Genomic DNA, 19,957 nt, shown 5'->3' with positions numbered 1-19,957 from the left:
ACCTGAGGAAGTCTGTAGGGAAGTGGAGGCCCGAAGCTATCAAACTCTGGCAGGGAGCTAAATGATTTTGTAATAACTGAGAGCAAAGTGGAGATGAAATTGTTGAAATTGAACATAAGAAAGGCACCCTGGGTGGATGAGATCTATCCATTTATATGAAAGGGAGCAGCGAAGAAACTCCACAAACCCTTAGCCATAATTATGAAAGCTTCCTTGAACTCAGGGAGGGCCCCATGGACTGGAGATGTGCAAATGTGTCCCCAATTCACAATGGGTGACACGAGTAATTACAGACCTGTTAGTTTAACTTCTGTTCCAGGTAAAATAATGGAGTCATTGGTTAAAGGACCATCTAGACAAGACTACAGTTATAGTTCAGACACAGCATGGGTTTTTTAAGGGGAAGTCTTGTCTGACAAATTTGATTGGATACTATGATGTGGTCACAAAGGAACTGGTTTCAAAAAATAATTTTGATATCATATACATGGATTTTAGGAAAGCTTTTGATACTGTTGGGGCAAGTTGCTACAATGGATAAAAGGATGGTTGAGTGGTATAAGACGGTGTTAATCAATGGACACTGCCCTTCGTGGTGTAATGTTATTAGTGGAGTCCCCTGGGGCTCAGTTTTGGGCCCATTTTTGTTTTCTCTATTTATCAATAATATTAATGAAAGTATGTCGGGGTTAATGTATAAGTTTGCAGACGATACAAAGGTAGGCATGGTTGTTAATGACAGTAACGATAGTACATTACTGCAACAGGATCTTGAAAAGTTGAGCATATGAGCCATGTAACTGAACTTTAACATTGACAAATGTGAAGTACTGCAAATGGGCAGCAGTAACCCCAGAGTAACGTACCATCTGAGTGGTACTACACTCAGGGTAGTAGAGAATGGAAAGGACCTGGGGTTAATTGTGCAGTCAGATATGAAGTTTTCTGTGACTGCAGACAGGCTGCAATGGTAGCCCATGGTGTCTTCTCAATGATATACAGGAATTTTGCTAGCAGGGATAAGGAGGTGATTGTCCCATTGTATTTGGAAATGGTCAGCCATACTGTGTACTGCATAAAGGTCTGGAAATCTCATTTTAAGAAAGATGTAGAACTGCTAGAATGAGTACAGGGAAGGGCAATGAGATTGGTGAGTGGAACAAAGGGTTGCTGTTACCAAGAAAGGCTTAGGTTCTGCAAATTGCAGCGTCTAGAGACTGGTCACCTGTGAGGTGATCTGATCAAGGTATATAAGGCCTTGAATGGTTTGAGAAGCTCGATGCTGATGGGATTCTTAACCTTGCTCAGATTACTCACCTGAGGGGGCATAAATTCAAACAGAGGAAAGACATTTCTAGAATAGATGTGCGAAAATTTGCCTTTATCCACCAGGTGGTTGATAGTTGTAACAAACCGCCATCTGTAATAGTGGTTGTGAGGTCAACAACTTAAATAAATTCAAGGCAGAACTAAACAAACATTTGGATTGAATGAATAGCTTTTTTTTTTTTTTTTTTCTAATGCTATATAAGCGTGCTTTCTTGCATCATATGCCTCTACTAATGCCAACTGTTTCTAATGCACATATACATTCCAGTTGCAAGTCTGGTTATTTTAAAATTAATAGGCTGCACTAATGAAGCAGTGTTGCTGTTCAAGAAATTTTTACTGACTTGTCTATCAAAATTAAATATATTTAGAACTACTCCATGTATTGGTGTGTAGACAGATATATACTTTACAATGAATACTATCCAGTTTGTGAAGAACACTGTCTGAACCTAACAAGATATATACAGCCAAGCCTTGCGAGTTCGATTAACGAGTGTTTCAGTTACTGCTATTTGAAAAAATTATACCACTTTTCACTTTACACGATGCAAATTTCCAGTTAACACGATCTCTCTTTTTTTTTTTTTTTTTTTTTTTTTATGCGATAGTTGGCCGACCGGGCTAGCCGGGTGGGTAAAGTACCTGCCTAGCAACCCAAAGGTCGCGGGTTCAAATCCCACCTCTGGCTTGGATCAAAGTACTGCAAAAACCTTGGGAGGTGCATTATGGCCACAGAAGCCGATGCGCCAACAACTACCAAAAAAATATGCGATAGTTGAAAAAGATTTGAATCATGCATTAAGATTACCGCGCGTCGGGCGGGCAATAAACAAAGGTTTGCCTACTGCCCGCCTTGGTGTGTTCCATCAACCATCGGAAGATGGAATGCAGACTTGCATTTAAAAATTCAAATTTTTAATGAGCCAGATGCAAATGTTACCGCGAAGGAGATAACGGTAAAAGAACTTGATGAAATCTTTTGTATCGCAGAAAACCTCAAACAAAAGGTTTGAGGTTCTCTGCGATATTTATTTTGCCAGCCCCAGAGAAGATTGTCGTTGGCTATCGGAAATTGATTGATGAAAAGAGAAAGTCAGTGCTGTTCAAATATTTCCGCAACAGTCATTTCTTCATTGTGTATTTTATGTCAGAGGTTCCCAAACTTTCTCGGTTCAGCGCCCTTAGTGTCTCAGTAATTTTTTCACGGCGCACACAGACCAAAAGAAATACCTAACAGTTCCGTTTAGTAGTTAGGTCCAAAAAACTTAAGAAGTGTTGAAACTGTGAACTACCTCCAGCTAGTAGTTTGCGCAGAGTCCGACAGATGTCGAGTATCGCTGTGTTTCCCTCGAGTATTTAAAATATTCTGCAGTGCACAGTTTGGGAACTGCTATTTTATGCTATAAACATTTAATTCCATAATTATTTTCATTATATTTTACATTGTGTAGAAATAATTTAAATAAAAATTATTTAAAAGGTATTTTTAAAATTCTTTATAGACATTCCAGAAGGTCAAGGACCAATTAATTTTTCCTATTGACTATTATATTCGATTAACGTGTTTCCATTTTGCACGATGCACTCGCGGGACGAATTAATCGCATTAATCGAGGCCAGCCTGTGTGTGTATATATATACACACACAGGGTGTCTCAAAAATTCACGGCATAACTTCAGGAATGAGTTCCTCATATGTAGACAATAAAAATATTTTATATCAACATAGTTCCGGAAATACTTGGTTTCCGAGTTTTGAAGGTCTGTCTATGACACTTAACTGTTCACATCACCTTATAGTAATTGTTCAAAATGTCCACCTTCTGCCTGACAGGCCTCACATCGACTTCTCATGGACTCGCAAAGACGATGCCAAATTCCTGGCATGTTTTGTAATGTCTCACAACCTGCCACAATTCCATTGCGGAGAGTTACCTTGTCAGCTACCAGAGTCGAATACACCAATGACTTTAAATGGCCCCACAAGAAGAAATCTAGTGGGTTTAAATCAGTGAGCGTGGAGGTCAGGCAGTTGGTCCACCTCTACCTATTCACTGACCAGGAAACCTTCGATTCAGGTAATTGCGGGCTAGGTGGCTGAAATGTGCCAGAGCACCATCATGCATGAAGTGTGCTTGTTGACGAATGATCAGTGGCATGTCGTCCAAGAAATCAGGCATGTTGTTTTCCAGAAAGTTTCTGTACGCCTGCCCTGTGAATTTTTGTTTGGAAGTACATGGGGCCCAATAACTTCATCTGTGAATATCACCAAGGCAGGAAAGTGAGGAGTTGTACCACACTGCTGCAAGAACCACTGGCAGAACATTACTCGCGCAGGGTAATCTGCTGGTGACAAGGCCTGTACCCTTTTCAGATGGTAAGGATACAGTTGGTGTTCTCGGAACACTCTCCAAATAGTCAAAACATTGAACAGTCAGTTGCATTTGCATTGCTATTTTACATGTGCTGATTCCAGGAATGGCATGCACAACATCCAAAATCTCCTCCTCTGTCGGCAGCATGAGGTGTAAAGGTCCCATGTTCACAAAGGCGGCGCTGGATACCTTCAGACATTTTCCTATCTGTACATCTTCGTTCTGGGAATCTTTCATGGTACAAACGACAAGCCTCCAGAGCATTGCCGTCCGCCAAACCGTACATAAAGTGCATATCTGCTTGCTCTTGATTTGAGTACATGGTTGGAATGGAAAACCACCAGATTCTGTCAGTACCTTGTGATGAAGGAAATCACCTGCAAGAGATACGACATTCCAGTTAATATCTCGGGAACCAAGCATTTCTGTAACTATGTTGATATAAAATATTTTTGTCTACATATGAGGAACTCATTCCTGAAGTTATGCCGTGTATTCTTGAGACACCCTGTGTACGTTAGGTTCAGACAGTGTTCTTCACAAATTGGATAGTATTCATTGTTAAAGCACTGCATTAGATGCTTTCAGTGTATAGTTTATATGCAGAAGCAGAACCTTCATTACAAATTCGAAGAAAACTACTACAGGCAGTTCTCGCTTTACGAGGGTTTTTTTTTTTTTTTTCCATGTATCAACAAAATCGAAAATGTGGACATTAATTGCAAAAAAATGAATGTTCATAAATACCGCATTTCAAACCACGCACGTAGCTATACAACACGGTGTACCCCGCTTTACAATATTAATCCGTTACCATCGTATCGTGCAAATAATGTAATGTGAACCCAGTAACACGTTTTTTTTATAATTCATTCCATGACCTCGGAAGTTCAAATTTTCGTTATATAACTCCCTAAAAGGTCGTTTTTATAGTGTAAATTGTATTAGTTACCAATTCGAATCATTAAACGCACTACATTTTCATCGTTATCATATGTTCTGTTATAAGAACCAATTTTGAATAGCGTTGTGATATTTTTCTAAGGCACATTTCTGTAAATCACGAGCATAAAACAATAAAAAACAATTTGCACTTTCCAGTTTATTGGGCTTTTCTGCTACTGCAAGCAGTTATAAACTGGTAGTAAACTCGATCTTATTGCATTTGTTAAAATACAAGCTAGAATTGTGTGGGTTTTTATGTTATTATGGTGAAATGTGTTTGCCCTTTACTGAAATCTTCAGTCGTATAAAAAACAAAAATTTTCAGAATCTTCTCTCCATTCTATTCCTTTTTTTTTTTTTTTTTAAGCTTCGTAAACTTGTTACTTCATGCAAATTTTGTTAGTTGCAATTTGTACATTCCGTTACAAAATGCTTATGCATGCTATTGAAATTTATAAAGAAAAGAGAAGATTATCTTGGAAATATATGCCTTGTGAACAAATCAACGAGTGCTGAGCCAATAATGAGTGATCAACGAGTGTGCATTTAGTCGATGATAATGATGAAGAATAAACATTCTTTAACATTTGCAATTCATAAATAATTTCTCTATTATTATAATTTGCTTGATTTTACAGGCTGTGTTTTCATTTCTTTGGATAAATCAATTATTGTTTAAACATTAACTAATTAGCTAACTAATTTCATTGTTGATAACATAACCCTTATTTTTAACATTTTCTATGGGAAATAAATTCCCGCTTTACAACCTCACGCTAGGAACGAATTAACTCGTAAAGTCGAGAGAACTACCCGTACTTGGTTTTTATTTGGAGCCTACCTTTCTAATGAAACTGAAAAATATTATTAGATACACTGTGTTGTATTAGATAGGATCGTAGACCAAACCAGAATCAGCCAATCAGAATTAGACTGCAAGATCTCTTTTCTGAGTGAGGAATAGATATCAGCTACTTATCTGAAGAAAGTATATATTTTGCAAAACAATTTCTGTTACTCACCTTACAATAGATGCATGTTCCTCGTAGTGCTAAATATAATAATAGGTAAGAGATATGGATAGTTCCATTTAGATGCTGCTGAAGCAACAGTATTCCAGTTTTCAGATATATCAGAAACAAAATTAAACTGCATTAGCTAAGTTGAGATATAAATGGTATGCTGAATTCCTGGGCCTATGGGCATTAATGGCAGTGGGGAAGGTAGTTGAGTTACAGAAAATCCTAGTGGTGAAGAAAAAAAAATACAGAATTTTCAATTTATTCCTTTGACAGATTTCCAATCTTTAGAGAAAGTAGTGGATAAATGTGGGTGAATTTGCCGAGACCAGCACATTTGAGAAGAGAAAGCATGCTGGTACAGTTTTTGACATAATCAATAGGAAGAGGAAGACCTTGCAAGGTTGAGAATTTGGCATACTTTTATTACCCACTTGATATTTAGACTAATGAAATTTTTTGGACGGTAATCCTCGAGTTTGATATTTATTAGTAAGAGGTGGGCGCCATCATATGCGGACTGTCACGCCCAACTTATGGTATGGCAGTTTCTAATGGATTGCCCATATTTTGAATCCATCTGAAATGTGTTCTTCCCATTAAACATAAGCACACTATCCTATTAACAATATCTTGACTACTAGGAGATAAATCCATTCTGAATGAGCTTTACTGTTAGCTTAAGGAATTCAGTCATATTGATCAAATGTAAAATGAATATTTACTTTCACTTCTTAAATAAAAGCTGAAAAACATGTTACTCGAGTAATTTTCCAAAAATTTGAAATAACAGTACGCTTAAAAATGCATCTCTGGTAAAGAAGAATTGGGTTTTTTTTTTTTTTTTTTTTTAATTTTTCCTCTTGTAAAATTTACAGTTTTGTAGTTTAAAAATTTACAAATTAAAATGATATGTAAAGATTATAACAATGATCTTGGAATGATAAAGTTAGTTGCATTTTATCTGTAATTTCAGTGAAGAACTCTACCACATGAAGGTTTTTGTATAGCAGATGAGACATTAATGGAGTTTTTAGTAACTGAAAAGCACACATTAAAAGATAACAATGCAATGAAGCAGAGAGAAAATTTTCTGTGAAATGTCTGTATCAAAGAGATTAAAGGTTGTATTTGAAAAGTACCAGATAAATTGGTTTGCTGTGTAGATGGGTTAGGGTGTTTTTTCCAGTTACTAAGAACTTTTTATAGTGTTAATACATTGATCAAAGGTTTTCATGAGCAGCATGTATAAAACTACTGTGGAATTAAAAGTTGCATAAAACCATTGGAATATCTCATTAATTCAGAATTATATAGATTTTGGGGAGTTTGACCTTGGTTTAATATATTTCATAAGATAATTTAGTAGCTGACACAATATAATAGCGTAGCTTAATTTAATTTATTATGATACTCACCTTTTTATAATCTGCATTGATGTTGGAATAAATTGGATGATGATTTTAAATTTAAGTTAGCATGAATAAGTTAGGATTTAAAAACAGAATTAAAATGTGCGCAAGGAAGTTGTTGAAATTTGAAACGATTTTAGTTATACGGTTGGAAACAGAAGGCCGATAGCTATAACAAGTGGCTTTCGTTTTACATGTCTTCAGTTGGCAGAATGGTAGAATGAGAGTAAACACGTGTATTTAAGAAGACTAGGTTCCCGTGATGCTCCTGGGTACACGTGGGAATCTCAGGTGCATGAGATTCCAGACTGGTGTGTATCATAATAAATTAAATTAAGCTACGCTATTATATTGTGTCAGTTATAAATGGTACTTTAAGAGATCTACAATTTTCAAATTGATAATTTAGTAGCTTAATAAATACTATTATTTAAAAAAAAGTCTAATAAAAATTATTTACCATACTGTTATGATGAAGTTAATTACATGCTCTTTGATTATATGCTATGCCCGAATGATTATTTTTAATTCCTTATAGATCATGAAGATCCTCAGTGGTGTTATGACAATTTTGTTAATTATCGTTCACTAAAAAGTGCGGATAATGTACGACAACAGTTATCTCGCATTATGGATCGGTTCAGCCTTCGAAGAACATCTACAGAATTCACAAGCAAAGATTATTACATAAACATTAGGAAAGCTCTTGTTGCAGGATTTTTCATGCAGGTAAACTACCAAAGGAAACTTCTCCTTGCTTGCTTGTCAGAGTCATTTACAACCACATCTCTTAAAGATTATTTAGGGAATGGAAATACACCTGTGCATACCTGCCAACTCTTCAGATTTAGAAGTTTTATGGTTGTATTTATTGCATCATTGCTGTTACTGGTTATTAGGTATTTTGTTATGTGTGTTGTTAAAAGAAAGATTAGTTTAAATGTGTTTCATTTTTTAAGGGAATTTGTTAAAGAAAATTAGATTACTTTAAATTTTTTTCAAAGAGATTACCATGTCACTACAAGTGATGTGGTAGTCTATTTGCAAAGTTGCATGGAGCTCAGGAGTCACCTTCAACCAGGTCATGCAAAGATTTTGCATTAGCCAATACTAAATTAAACAAAAAAATAAATAAATAAATAAACACAGCAGAGAACTTTAAAACTATATAATGACATGCATATTTAAGAATATTAATAACAAAAACATACCTTGTTGCTATAAATTTGGAAGAAAAGTCCGGGAAGCCATTCAGACAGTTCAGATATATATCGTATATTTTTCCACAAGCAGTATCCTTATCCGGCATCTTTCAGGTATCAGTTCATTTTATGCTGCTCTTTTCTATTGCAACCTTAAAACAGATTATTTTAAAATTTGTATCAGTAAAGTAAAAATTCAAAAATTTGTCACCTCAGGCCACATCAAACAGTGCTTGTCAGCAACATAGCAAAAACGTTTATTTCGTCACCTACAAATTAATTTTTCTAAAATAACAATGACTCCATCCTTTTTTCTATATTTTTGATATGAAATAGATGCCTACTATTAAGAAGAGAGTTTTATTTGCAAATAAAACTTGCTGGATGTGCAGTGGACATTCTTACATGTTCATTGAACATGTAAGAGTGCAATGAACATCCATGCTGGATGTTCATTGCACATTCTGTTTCCTATTTGAAGAATTAAAAAATAAAGTTCCTTTGTAGTTTGGAACTACCTGCATCTGTCAAATAGAGAAGTTTTAAAGTTCGGGTGACTTTACTGGTTGATAGAAAATTTTGGTATTATTTCACTGCTGGGAAATTCCAGTTTTTTCATTGCGTAAAACATGTTAATTTCCTGATATGTCACTGTGTGTACAGTAAAAATATATTACTTATTGTGCCTATAAGAGATACGTGGGGGCCAGTTATTTCGCATTAGTCACATTCCACAGTGTAATCATTTGTATACGTGGTAGTCAAAGGTGAATTGTGAGTATTGGAAGACACTACTTTCTCAGCCTTTGTGGGGAGCAGTTCTGTTTCCATGAGCACTCCCGTAATTTTGCTCTTGTAGATGAATTAGTCCTTTAAGTGATGTTTACCATAATATACAAATATTTTTTCTTTTGAAATGATACCTTTGCTGAAGTGCTGCCCTCCCCACCTTCATAGCACTGCAAATCACTCCTCTTTAAACTGTTGGGTCCTAGGTCCTTTCTTTTCCTCTTGTATAGGTTTCATACTGATGATGACAGGCACTACATGTGACATCACTCCTAGGTACTGTGGAATGGTCCTGTTTTGGCTCATGAGGATAGCAGCCTTCCATAAGGGACAGTATCAAATGCTTTACTAAAGTTTAGATATATAGCAGCTAAGTTGTTATCTGCATCCAACTATTTAATGACTACCATCATAGTAATTTACCAGATATGTCAGGCATGATCTTCACAGCACACACGTTAGCTTCTAATAACCACTTCTCTGAAATCATTATATCACTTATTTTATATCAGTCCGATTCCTTAATATTCTACAGGAGTTTGTGCTTGCTTTCAACTGTAAATATTTAGAATTATCTATTCAACTCACCTGGTGTGTGTGTGTGTGTGTGTGTGTGTGTGTGTGTGTGTGTGTGTGTGTGTGTGTGTGTGTGTGTGTGTGTGTGTGTGTGTGTGTGTGTCAAGGTGGTGGAAGAAGTGACATTTGACAGTTGATTTGTCTCTTCAAAATTACTGTTTGCTTTATTGATTGAGTTGTGTTTTCTTATAATGCTCTTACAAATAGGAATTTAATGGAATTATGGTGTTTATGTAATTTGACCACTGTTATGAATATGAGGCTTCAAAGATGACTTCCTTGAACATTTCCCATATCATATCATAAGAAAAATCTAATTCCATTTTAGGCCCCCCCTCTCTTTTGTAATTGAATCTCCTCCCTTTATCTTTGACTACATAGGTTCCTTTAGATGCAATTCATTGTGGTCACTACCTGCTGTTGGTTCCCTTAATGTGGCGTTTTTTGATACAGTTAGGCTCCTTAGTGAAAATCAGAGGCAGATATTAGTCCTTTATACCCTTTCAGACTTGACAGAATTAGTTTCAGCTATTCAATTCATTTAAAAACCTGTTACCAGATAGAGTATTTTTTATCCACATATTGCAGATATGGCAGCTTGAAGTTGCCTGATTTTTGTCATACTCCTGAAAGTCATTTGGCTTATAACATGTCCCTGCCATCATCTTCCCTTTACTGAATGCTATTTCACACCACAGTGATTCAACATTACATTCTCATAAAAAAACTTCATAAATGTGACAAGAATGTGATTCTTATCACATTTAGGCAGGCTTTGATGAGAAACATCACTCTCCTACCTCTCCATCATGTTTATTGGTGTGTAGCCTTTTCGATCAGCAGATCTTATATACTTTGATACCATACCTGTGACTTTTTCTTAGGATTATATTGCCAAAACCACACCAGGGAACAATAAGATCACTTCCTGGAAATACAGCTTTTTGAAAGTTTGATATTAGTTTTACTAACAGTTTACTCATTTTCTACAGTTGATTGTCAGTGGCAGAATTCAGTCTCTATTTTAAAAAAATAATAATAAGCTTGAAGAATAGTTGTATACTTCTGTTTTACCAATTCTGTTTCACAGGTAGACAAGCACGGATCTGCATAGTAATCTGCTTGCCCCACAAAATCTATAATATTGGTAATGAATAAACAGTAAATTGTGTGTAGATTAACAACTTTGATTGGTAGGAGTATTTCAGCTTAGGTTCACAGTCCCTGCTTATCTTTTCTACACAAAAAAGATATGCAGGCACTCTGCGGTCTCTCTGCTAATTGTATCAATGTGTTTTGGCAGAACAACCCACCATTGGGTCACTGCGATTTTCAAGGAAGTTGTCTCTAATGGTCTTTTACTTTCTGAACAATCTTCGAGAAGTGATCGTGACAGGCGTCAAATGTGTAATGATATGCATGAAGCTATATTACAATAGCTGTTACATCAGTGATGGTTTATCTGGCAGTGCAATCCACCAGTGTTTCACTCTAAGCATGAAATCACACCAGCTCTCATTTTCGGATCAAGTGCATTGGGGTGAATTTCCTGCATGTGTGGATAAATGTGCAGTTTGCAAACCAGCTTGAATATGTTAAGTAATTATTTCAGGGTAAGGCACTTTTGTGCTCTTTTATAGACCCCCCCCCCCAACTTTCGTGTGAATGTTCATCAATTACTACAGTGAATAACAGTACCCTCAAATCAAATATTCCAGGATTCAGAATTGTCACACTCGCTGATTCCTGCCAGGCAACAGTCTGAAACTTAACCAAGAACAACTGTTCACCTCAGTTCATGATATCCACTGTTCTCAAACATTTGCAGATGTTTTCACAGTGCCACTAAGAGTACTTTTTAAAGATTTTATTTGCACCTGTTAATGTAGTGTTTAGTTTATAATCAGCTTGTGTTTTAAGCTTTTATCTAATTTTAAACTGTTTTAGTTATTAATCACCACTGATAAAAGTTGAAGAAAATCCCATAACATTTGGTTGAAAAGTTTAAGCCACCTCAATAAATCCTTTCTTTCTAAAGAATAATGAAGTGTTTTCATTCAAATATTTTGAAGAACCTGCAGTAGTGTACTCTCCTACCATTGTATTAGTTTTATAAATTCTGATTCTGAAAATTGGCAGGTATGTCTTTGTGGAAGTATATATGCTTATGGCATACCCTGTATGTTAGACAAAAGATGTGAAAACTACATTCCATGAGCTTATAGACTACTTTTGATAAGTGTTGATTTATCTCAACCAAAAAAAAAAAGTTGATTGAAATTTTAATTTTATCTTTTACAGGTTGCTCATTTAGAACGCACAGGTCACTATTTGACAATTAAAGATAATCAGGTTGTCCAGTTACACCCATCTACTTGCCTTGATCACAAACCAGAATGGGTTATATATAATGAGTTCGTTCTTACCACAAAGAATTATATTCGTACAGTTACAGATATTAAGCCAGAATGGTAAGCCAGTTTTGAAATCTCAGTAATATCCGTGCTTTATTAAAATGAACTGAATAACTTTGTCAGTATTATACTATTTATATTTTACCAGGATTAAATGTACAAAGTGCACTGAGTGACCAATTTATTTTGTACACCTAATAGTGACTAGCTCTCAGAACAGCCTCATGCATCAAGGTGTGGACTCCAAGGTGCTGAAAGCAATCCATAGGGATTATTGGCCCATGCAAACATCAGTTGTATTCCACCTCATTCCACAGATTCTCAGTGGGCTGAACCATGGCCATGCAGGCCAGTGAAGAGTGGCAAAATCACCTTGATGGCTATCTAGAGCCATCAAGGTGATTTCTTAAAAGGTCTCTACCTTGACATGCTGCATTGCAAAGCAACCATTATCGGATGGTTAGAATACGAGCATAAAGGGATGTTCTCTTCATATTCATAGGTCAGAAACAGTGTTCGAGTAGGTAGTGGCATTCAGACATTGGTCTGATATCGAAAAACCTAATGTGAGCCTTGAAAATACTCCCCATACCATTTAACTTTCACCACTAGCCTGCATTGTTGACTAAGCTCAACACTTATATGTGAACACCCTAGCAGGAAGGCACTGTCCATGATTCTTGTAACATCACATCTGATGGACTACTAAACCTCACTAAAAGTCACTTAGATCATGTTCATCCTCATTTTCTCACTGAATGATACAGATGCACTATTTTTCTGACTGCCTGCCTGTGTGATACGATCAAATGTCTCTCTCCCAAGGATCGGTCAGTGTGGATGATGAGAGTACTAAACTGGCTACTCAGTGTATAAATAATACTTGAGTACATATAAAAAATGACCTCACCCTAAATAATGAAGCATGCACATATATATAGTGCTTTTATTTTAACATACACCCCTTCTTCAATTAACATGGGTTTGACTTTAAAAAACTTTCTTTTTATACTGTTATTTGATTCTCATATGCTGGTCTTAATAAACATCGAAAAGAAATGACTGAATCAAAGAAAAAAGCTGTAATGCTGTATGTAGATTTTGAGATCATGTTCTTATGTTTATATGACATAGAAAGCTCTGAATCATGACATGGAAAAATTTCTGTGAACACTAAACTATAACACAGAATTCATGTGGAACCAGATTTATATATGTAAATTGTGGGGTAAAACTTGTAGCATGTGTTATTCTAGTTTGTATCTTCAAAGTCATTTTAAAAATTCTACACATGTATTTTCAGTTCTTTGTTCAATTTCATTACTATTCATTGTATGTCCTTTTTTTAATGGCTATCAAAAGAAAGTGACTGTTAAATTAGAAAAGGGGGAAAAAATCAAGTGTTTGTGTGCTTGCCAAAAGGTTTAGTGGAATTCTTAACACAGATTAGTGATTTCACTTGAAATGGAGATGCCATTTACAGGACTTGGGCTTTAAATTGAAACATGGAATCTAAGGCAGTTAAAATGAAAAAAAAAAAAAAAAAAAAAACTGATGGTTGTACATGATGCTTGTCTGGTTCTGCTCTGTTTGATCATAGAAAATCTCAGTAAGCAGATATGGGTAGAGTGGATTGCCCATTAATATGGGCAATCCACTCTACCCACTACTAGCAGAGGTCTTTACAACTTCCTTCCAAAACAACGTCATAGAAAAATCTACCTTTAAACCAAAAGTATGGATTAGATATGTACCATTTGGCATTGAGAAACTGAACAACTTTGATCTGTATATCAGTAACCTCCATCCACACATCCCATTCAAAATCAAATTAGAAGATGAAAAACTGCCATTTCTTGACCTACTACTAAGCAAAATGAATAACACCATCACAACACAAATTTATAGAAAACCTACTAGATCTATCCTCAATTTATCATCCAATCATCCCCTAAACACAAAAGTAGGTGTCATCCCTTAAACACAATGCAAAGCAACCATTATCGGATGGATAAAATACAACCTTCAATAAGATTTCAAGGTGTCTTGAGAGCACCTCTGCAAAGGCCAGGTTCTCAAGGATGAAATCCTACAGATAACACACATCTTCAGTAACTGTGGTTATCCACATAAACAAAAAAACACAATAGAAAAATTCTCCAAAAATATTTCTCACAAGGATAAACAATCCATTACCATCCCCAGTGAAATTGCTAAAAAACATAATTTTTATCATGTATACTAAAACCACAATAAAATACATATTAAAAACCCCATCTTGACCTTCCACCTCTCGAAGACTCCCAAAACAAGAGAAAAGGCAGCTTAACAAATTCAGACCCAGCTTTCCATAGAGGATCACAAATGGGCACTTTATGTAACATCAGTACTGGACACAGACAGATACCATAACTGTAGGCTCTATAAAGAAGCCTTTTAATAGGAGCCACTGATAACATTAACCACGACAAAGGAATTCAGATCAAAAAATACACCTTTAAAAATAGTCATAACCCAAATTAAAAATAAGTTTAAACTTCCAAATAACCAAATAATCCCTCCCCCAACTAAGACGTAGACTATGACCTATATCAATTCCTACCAACAACCTTGGAAACAGATCTTAACTGGTAAAGTTTTCCTACAATGTTATTTAGATTATATCATTTATTTCACTTTGTCCCATTCTATTTTATTTAAATTATCACATGTCCTTAAATGGGTATCGACATCACTCCTTTACCCATTAAGCCTGTGCCTGCAGTAATGATACCATTAGGGCACAAGGGATTAAACCCTGGGATTGAGACTATAAAAGATAATACCTTAGACTTTCCCACTTGGTAATGTGGGTAATAACAATATTATGTTAAACTACAGTTTCCTTAAAAGACAGTTGGTAAGTGTTTGGATATTATTATTTACTATATAAAAATTACCTTAAAATAAAATCCTTCAGATTAGATCTAAATTTGATTTTCTAAAACTTCCTACTAAAATAAATTATAAGAATTCCATAATAATTGCTGTCCCTTAGTTGCTGTCTTAGCTGGCACTGTTTACTTAATATTGTTGTTGGTAAGAAAATACCACAAAACATTTGATCCCATTATGTACATATTTGCAATTTGGAAATAAACGCTATATCAGTGTAGATTTTGAGTTCTTTGTGATCTTTAACAACACATTTTACCTGGGCACCTCCGTAGCCAGGTGGGAAGGAGCAGCAGTGCGTAGCACACGCTTCTTGATTAGACCGGGGTTCGAGCACATCACCACCAAATACGGAAGATGCGAAAAGGTCAGGGAATGACCACCGCATATCCCCGAGCAATATGGCCTTAGTTGTTAATGCTCCTAAAAACAACAACATTTTACCTACACATCAATGCCACTCAAGGAATACTCTAATCAGTGGTTTCCAATCTTTTGTCACTCAAGTCATGCTTTGAGTTAAAAGGCAGATATTAACAGCACACTGAAATAGTGATTACCATCAAACTCAATGGAATTTTTCCTAATCTCGCAGCACAATTGAAAAGGGTTGGGGCATACCAATGTTTTTAGGCATACCGCTTGGGTTTACCACTGCCTTAGAGGATCACAACTTATAACCCTTATATTCTTGGATTAACAGTGGATATAAAGTTAAAAAAATTTTATAGCATATTGAAAGCTTATATACCTGCTTAAAGGTTTTAAACATCCTCCAGGCAGCATCTGCCACACCAGGAGCAAATCATTACATTTGGTTTGGTTTAGTTTAGTCTAAGACAGTGTTTCTCAACCTGTGTTCTGCAAGTATGCTTCAAGTGTGGTGAAGAAAATGCAAATTTAAAAAAAAAAAAAAAAAAACTAATAAATCCAATTTTTATAATAAAAATTAATTCAAACAAAAAAATTCGTTCGTTGACTACCTTACAGCAGTCTTGTGACGTTACATTTTGACTCCTAGCATAGATCTGTTCACCTATACTATACAAATATTAAGTGTATTATTAAATATACCCAACAGAAATAACTTCCCATTTGTGAATATATGAGTATACTAGTGATTGTAGTGTTAAAATATTAGCATCTTTAATGAAAATGTGTCACAGCAACAAAAAGGTTGAGAAACACTCGTCTAAGATAACAGTCCAGACCGAATTATGGTGCACCAATTTATGATTCTACTGAAAAAAAGTGTGCTAAAATGGCTGGATCCTCTTTGTATACTGAAGCCACCAAACCACCTCTCCATATAAATAGACAAAAGATCTTACTGAATTCTGGAAATGCTGTAAAAATTCAGTCATCCAGAACAGGATTGTATTATGATACAAAATGTTAGATTGTATTATGATACAAAATGAGAAACTTTATATAGTTACAAACTGGCATTCAACAAGCCACTAGGTATACAGTTGCAAAACCTGTTTCTCCAGTCGAAGATTAATTTTGACGGTTTTTATGCATGATTATCAAGTATCACAATTTCCTGTGGTATTACTGACCCCCAGAGTGTGAAAAAATTCACAGATTGCATTGGGGGGGGGGGTCATGTTTCTCTAGTTCGCCTTTCTGTACAGTACATATTACTGGACTGCCTGTTCTATCAAACAACACACAATGCAGCTATCCTTCAAATTACTCAGCTTACAACCACATTATGGATACCCTTGGGGACAGTGCAAATCCTGATAAACACTTAAACTTCTATTATCAAATATAGAGTAGAGCATTTAGAGTTTAAAATTCAAATAGGCAGTGTAGATTTAAAGGCATAATATAGTGAAAGAAGCTAGAAAAGAAAAAACAAACAACAACAAACCTTTTAATTATTCTCATGTTTCTTACGAGCAACATAAAACTTCAGCAAAGTGCTGGAGCTTTTTGTTCTTTATTGTGAAAACCTTCCTCCCCCGCAACAGTTAGGTTTAATTTATCAGGAACACTCAGATTTACACTTTCTCTCATTACCCTTCTTATGTGCCATTATGAATATGAAAAATGTAATCATCAAATTGCAGATTAATTTTGAGTACCTGTACCTTGTGGAGGCTGCAGTACAATACTGTAATGGAAAAATTTTAACCACTCTTGTTGATTCTGATTGGATTACAGTGTTATAAGCAAAGCTCACTTGAAAAAAAATTTCTTGTCTGGTACATAAATTTCATTTATGCACTGGACACTTTCTAACATCATAATTTAGATTTGCTTACTGTTGCTTCGTAACTGCAGGAACTATGAACTCATTTCATGTATAATATTCCAACAGTTACTTCAGTGGTCGTAAAGAACAAAAATACTTCATAGGTTATTTTTGATTGTTTTATCTGATATAGTAGTGATAAACTTCAACAAAGTTAGCCTTTTCATTAGCTGTGAGTTAAATTTACTTTGCTAAAATATTTTAACTGATGGTAACATGTGGTGCCATACAGACAAAAAGGCTGATTCAGTAGATACAGTTATTATTTCCAGAGTGTATTAATCTATTAATGCTAGCCTTTACTGTATTTACATCATAGGATTTGTATCACTTGCTAATTATTCATTTTATCTGAATATTTATGTACTCCAGTACCCTAGTTCCAATAAATGAAGAATAAGTTTGATCAAGTAGCTATAATCTTTCACTAAAGAACAAGTTTAAGTGTATGCCCTGTTAGTTTGTGACCACGGAGAGAGAGAAAAGCTAGTGCTCTTGATCAGGTTGCTACTTAGATATCTTATCTGACAGCAATACAACATATAAAAATTGGACTCTCCTTATGAAAAATGTACAACTTAACTCGTGCCCACTAAAATATTACTAATATTCAGGTTTCATTAGACATTTCTGCAAATGGCGATTATGATGATTCTCGTCGTACTTTAAGATATAATTGAAATTAAAAAAATTGTTACTCCGTGATATTTACCTGGAGTAACTGTTTTTTGGTTTTTTTTTAACTGTAGTTATGTTTTAATGGAATTAACCCACGAAGCTAATGATTCATTTAAATTCATCATACTTATTCCACCATTTGTAGAAACACTACCCTGGGTCCTAAAACTGTGATTAGAAGAAAACCTCAAGTTAATAACTGAAGATATTCACATGTTTTATAAGATTTATATTAAGTATTGCTAATTTACATCACATACCTGTCTAAATACATGCTGCATAGAAAACTTAGGTTGCATTCATAATAAACAGCCAAAATTGAATAAATTTAAAATAATGGTTAAAACTAATTAAACTAGTTAAAGATAATTAAAATTTTTGCAGCCTTGTCAGTAACAGGGGTGCAAAAACCAGGATCATGAACTTGTTTTGCTTTACCATATAGTATGTGCTTATTAATTTTTATTTTATTATTAGTCATGTGTCATGACACTAAAAATATATTAAATTCATTACCTTATTATTTTTGAAGGCTTGTGAAGATAGCAACCAATTATTATGACATGGGTAATTTTCCACAATGCGAAGCAAAGAGACAGTTAGAGCTTATCATCAACAAACTAGAGTCACGGCAATACCAAGAGGGTTTCTAAGAATTTCGCAAGCTCTCATGTATTTAGATAATAAAGAATTGTTTTTGATATAAATTTATTTGTCTCATTCAGAAGAAGGTAATTTTTTTTATTATTATTATATATATATTGGCCTCATGTTATGTATATATGGCTGGAGTGAGTTTATGCTGCAATTTTGACCCCCCCCCATCCCCTTGCAGAGTGATGAGTTCGTTTCAAGTAAATGTAAAAATTTTCATACTCAGTGAACAGTCCATGTCTCATTTATTATTTATACCATCTCTAAGAGATATTTGCTACCTAATAGTGTACGTGAAGAGGGAAAGACAGAACTTTGCATATATAAATTGCAGTTATTTTAACTGTCATGTCAAATGTTGAAAAGGTTTTATTTTTATTATTGTGTTTTTTTTTCCCAACTTGTTAACCAAGACCTGTAAAATATGAGCCATGATTTTTACTGGAATACTCATTTTATGGAATAAAAACATTCTCTTCAAAATGTTTTACTTTCTGAGAGCAAATAAATTATAGTATTATCCAATGCATCTTTTTAATCACATTATTATTTGTTGTTAAGTTACAGACAAATGAGGACAGGTTATATTGTTGAGTAACTTAATTATTAGTATTTATATTTGTTGAGACAAGTGATGCAAGGCCAGCTTACATCTGCTTAAAACACACACACACACACACACACACACACACACACACACCATCCGATGTAATAATTTGCTAATGTAAATTTTCTAAATTTATTCAACTTGTCTACTTCCACAGCATCAATGAAACTTTAGTTCAAATAGTCAGTTACTCTCTGACTGAGGGCAAATTTTCACATATCTATCCTGTTACCATCATATTTAAATTTGACCCCATACATTTATCATCTGAGAAAGAGTAAGGATGCCATCATCATTTAGTTTGCTCGGACAGCAGCATCTAGATTCCAGATGCTGCTGTCCTTGAATAATCTGGTTGCCCTTCTCTGTACCCATTCCAACAGATAAATGCACTACCTAAATTGAAGCTTCCAGACTATATGTGGCACTTGAAGGCATTCAAAATTGATTCTTATAATGGAACATATGATAATGATGAAAGTGTAGCTCAATTTCCATTATAAAAATGACCTTTTAGAGAGATAAATAGCTTAGTTGTATAGCAAAAATTTCAACTTTCCAGGCCTTGGAACGAATTATCAAAAAAAAAAAAAAAAAACATGTTATTGGGTTCACATTACGATACCTCCATTTATTCCTATGAGATGCAAAATACGTTTCCATGATTTTATTAAGTTTGTACTGGCCGGCAAAAACTTGCATAAAGTTGAATTTCTGTAAGTTGAGTGTTACATAAGCCAGGGAGTGCCTGTATACT

At 34.9% G+C, this 19,957-nt stretch overlaps 1 protein-coding gene across 2 annotated transcripts in view; it reads left to right on the top strand.

Annotated features, from left to right (window-relative positions):
• The window catches only part of Dhx15 (DEAH-box helicase 15), a 190,238-nt gene extending 171,346 nt beyond the window's left edge, over positions 1-18,892 (top strand). For both annotated transcript variants that reach the window (XM_090377960.1, XM_090377959.1), the window contains 3 exons: positions 7,622-7,812; positions 11,952-12,121; positions 18,472-18,892. In XM_090377960.1, the coding sequence (XP_090234086.1) occupies positions 7,622-7,812; positions 11,952-12,121; positions 18,472-18,592 (482 nt within the window). In that variant the 3' untranslated portion in view covers positions 18,593-18,892. The remainder of the gene's footprint in view (positions 1-7,621; positions 7,813-11,951; positions 12,122-18,471) is intronic.
• Positions 18,893-19,957: the final 1,065 nt, after the last annotated feature.

Source organism: Mastigoproctus giganteus, chromosome 7 (assembly GCF_048544385.1).
Source record: "Mastigoproctus giganteus isolate SK-2022 chromosome 7, ASM4854438v1, whole genome shotgun sequence".
Classification (NCBI taxonomy): domain Eukaryota; kingdom Metazoa; phylum Arthropoda; class Arachnida; order Uropygi; family Thelyphonidae; genus Mastigoproctus; species Mastigoproctus giganteus.
Note: the sequence above shows the minus strand (reverse complement) of the source record. Positions and strands in the feature narration are given on the sequence as shown.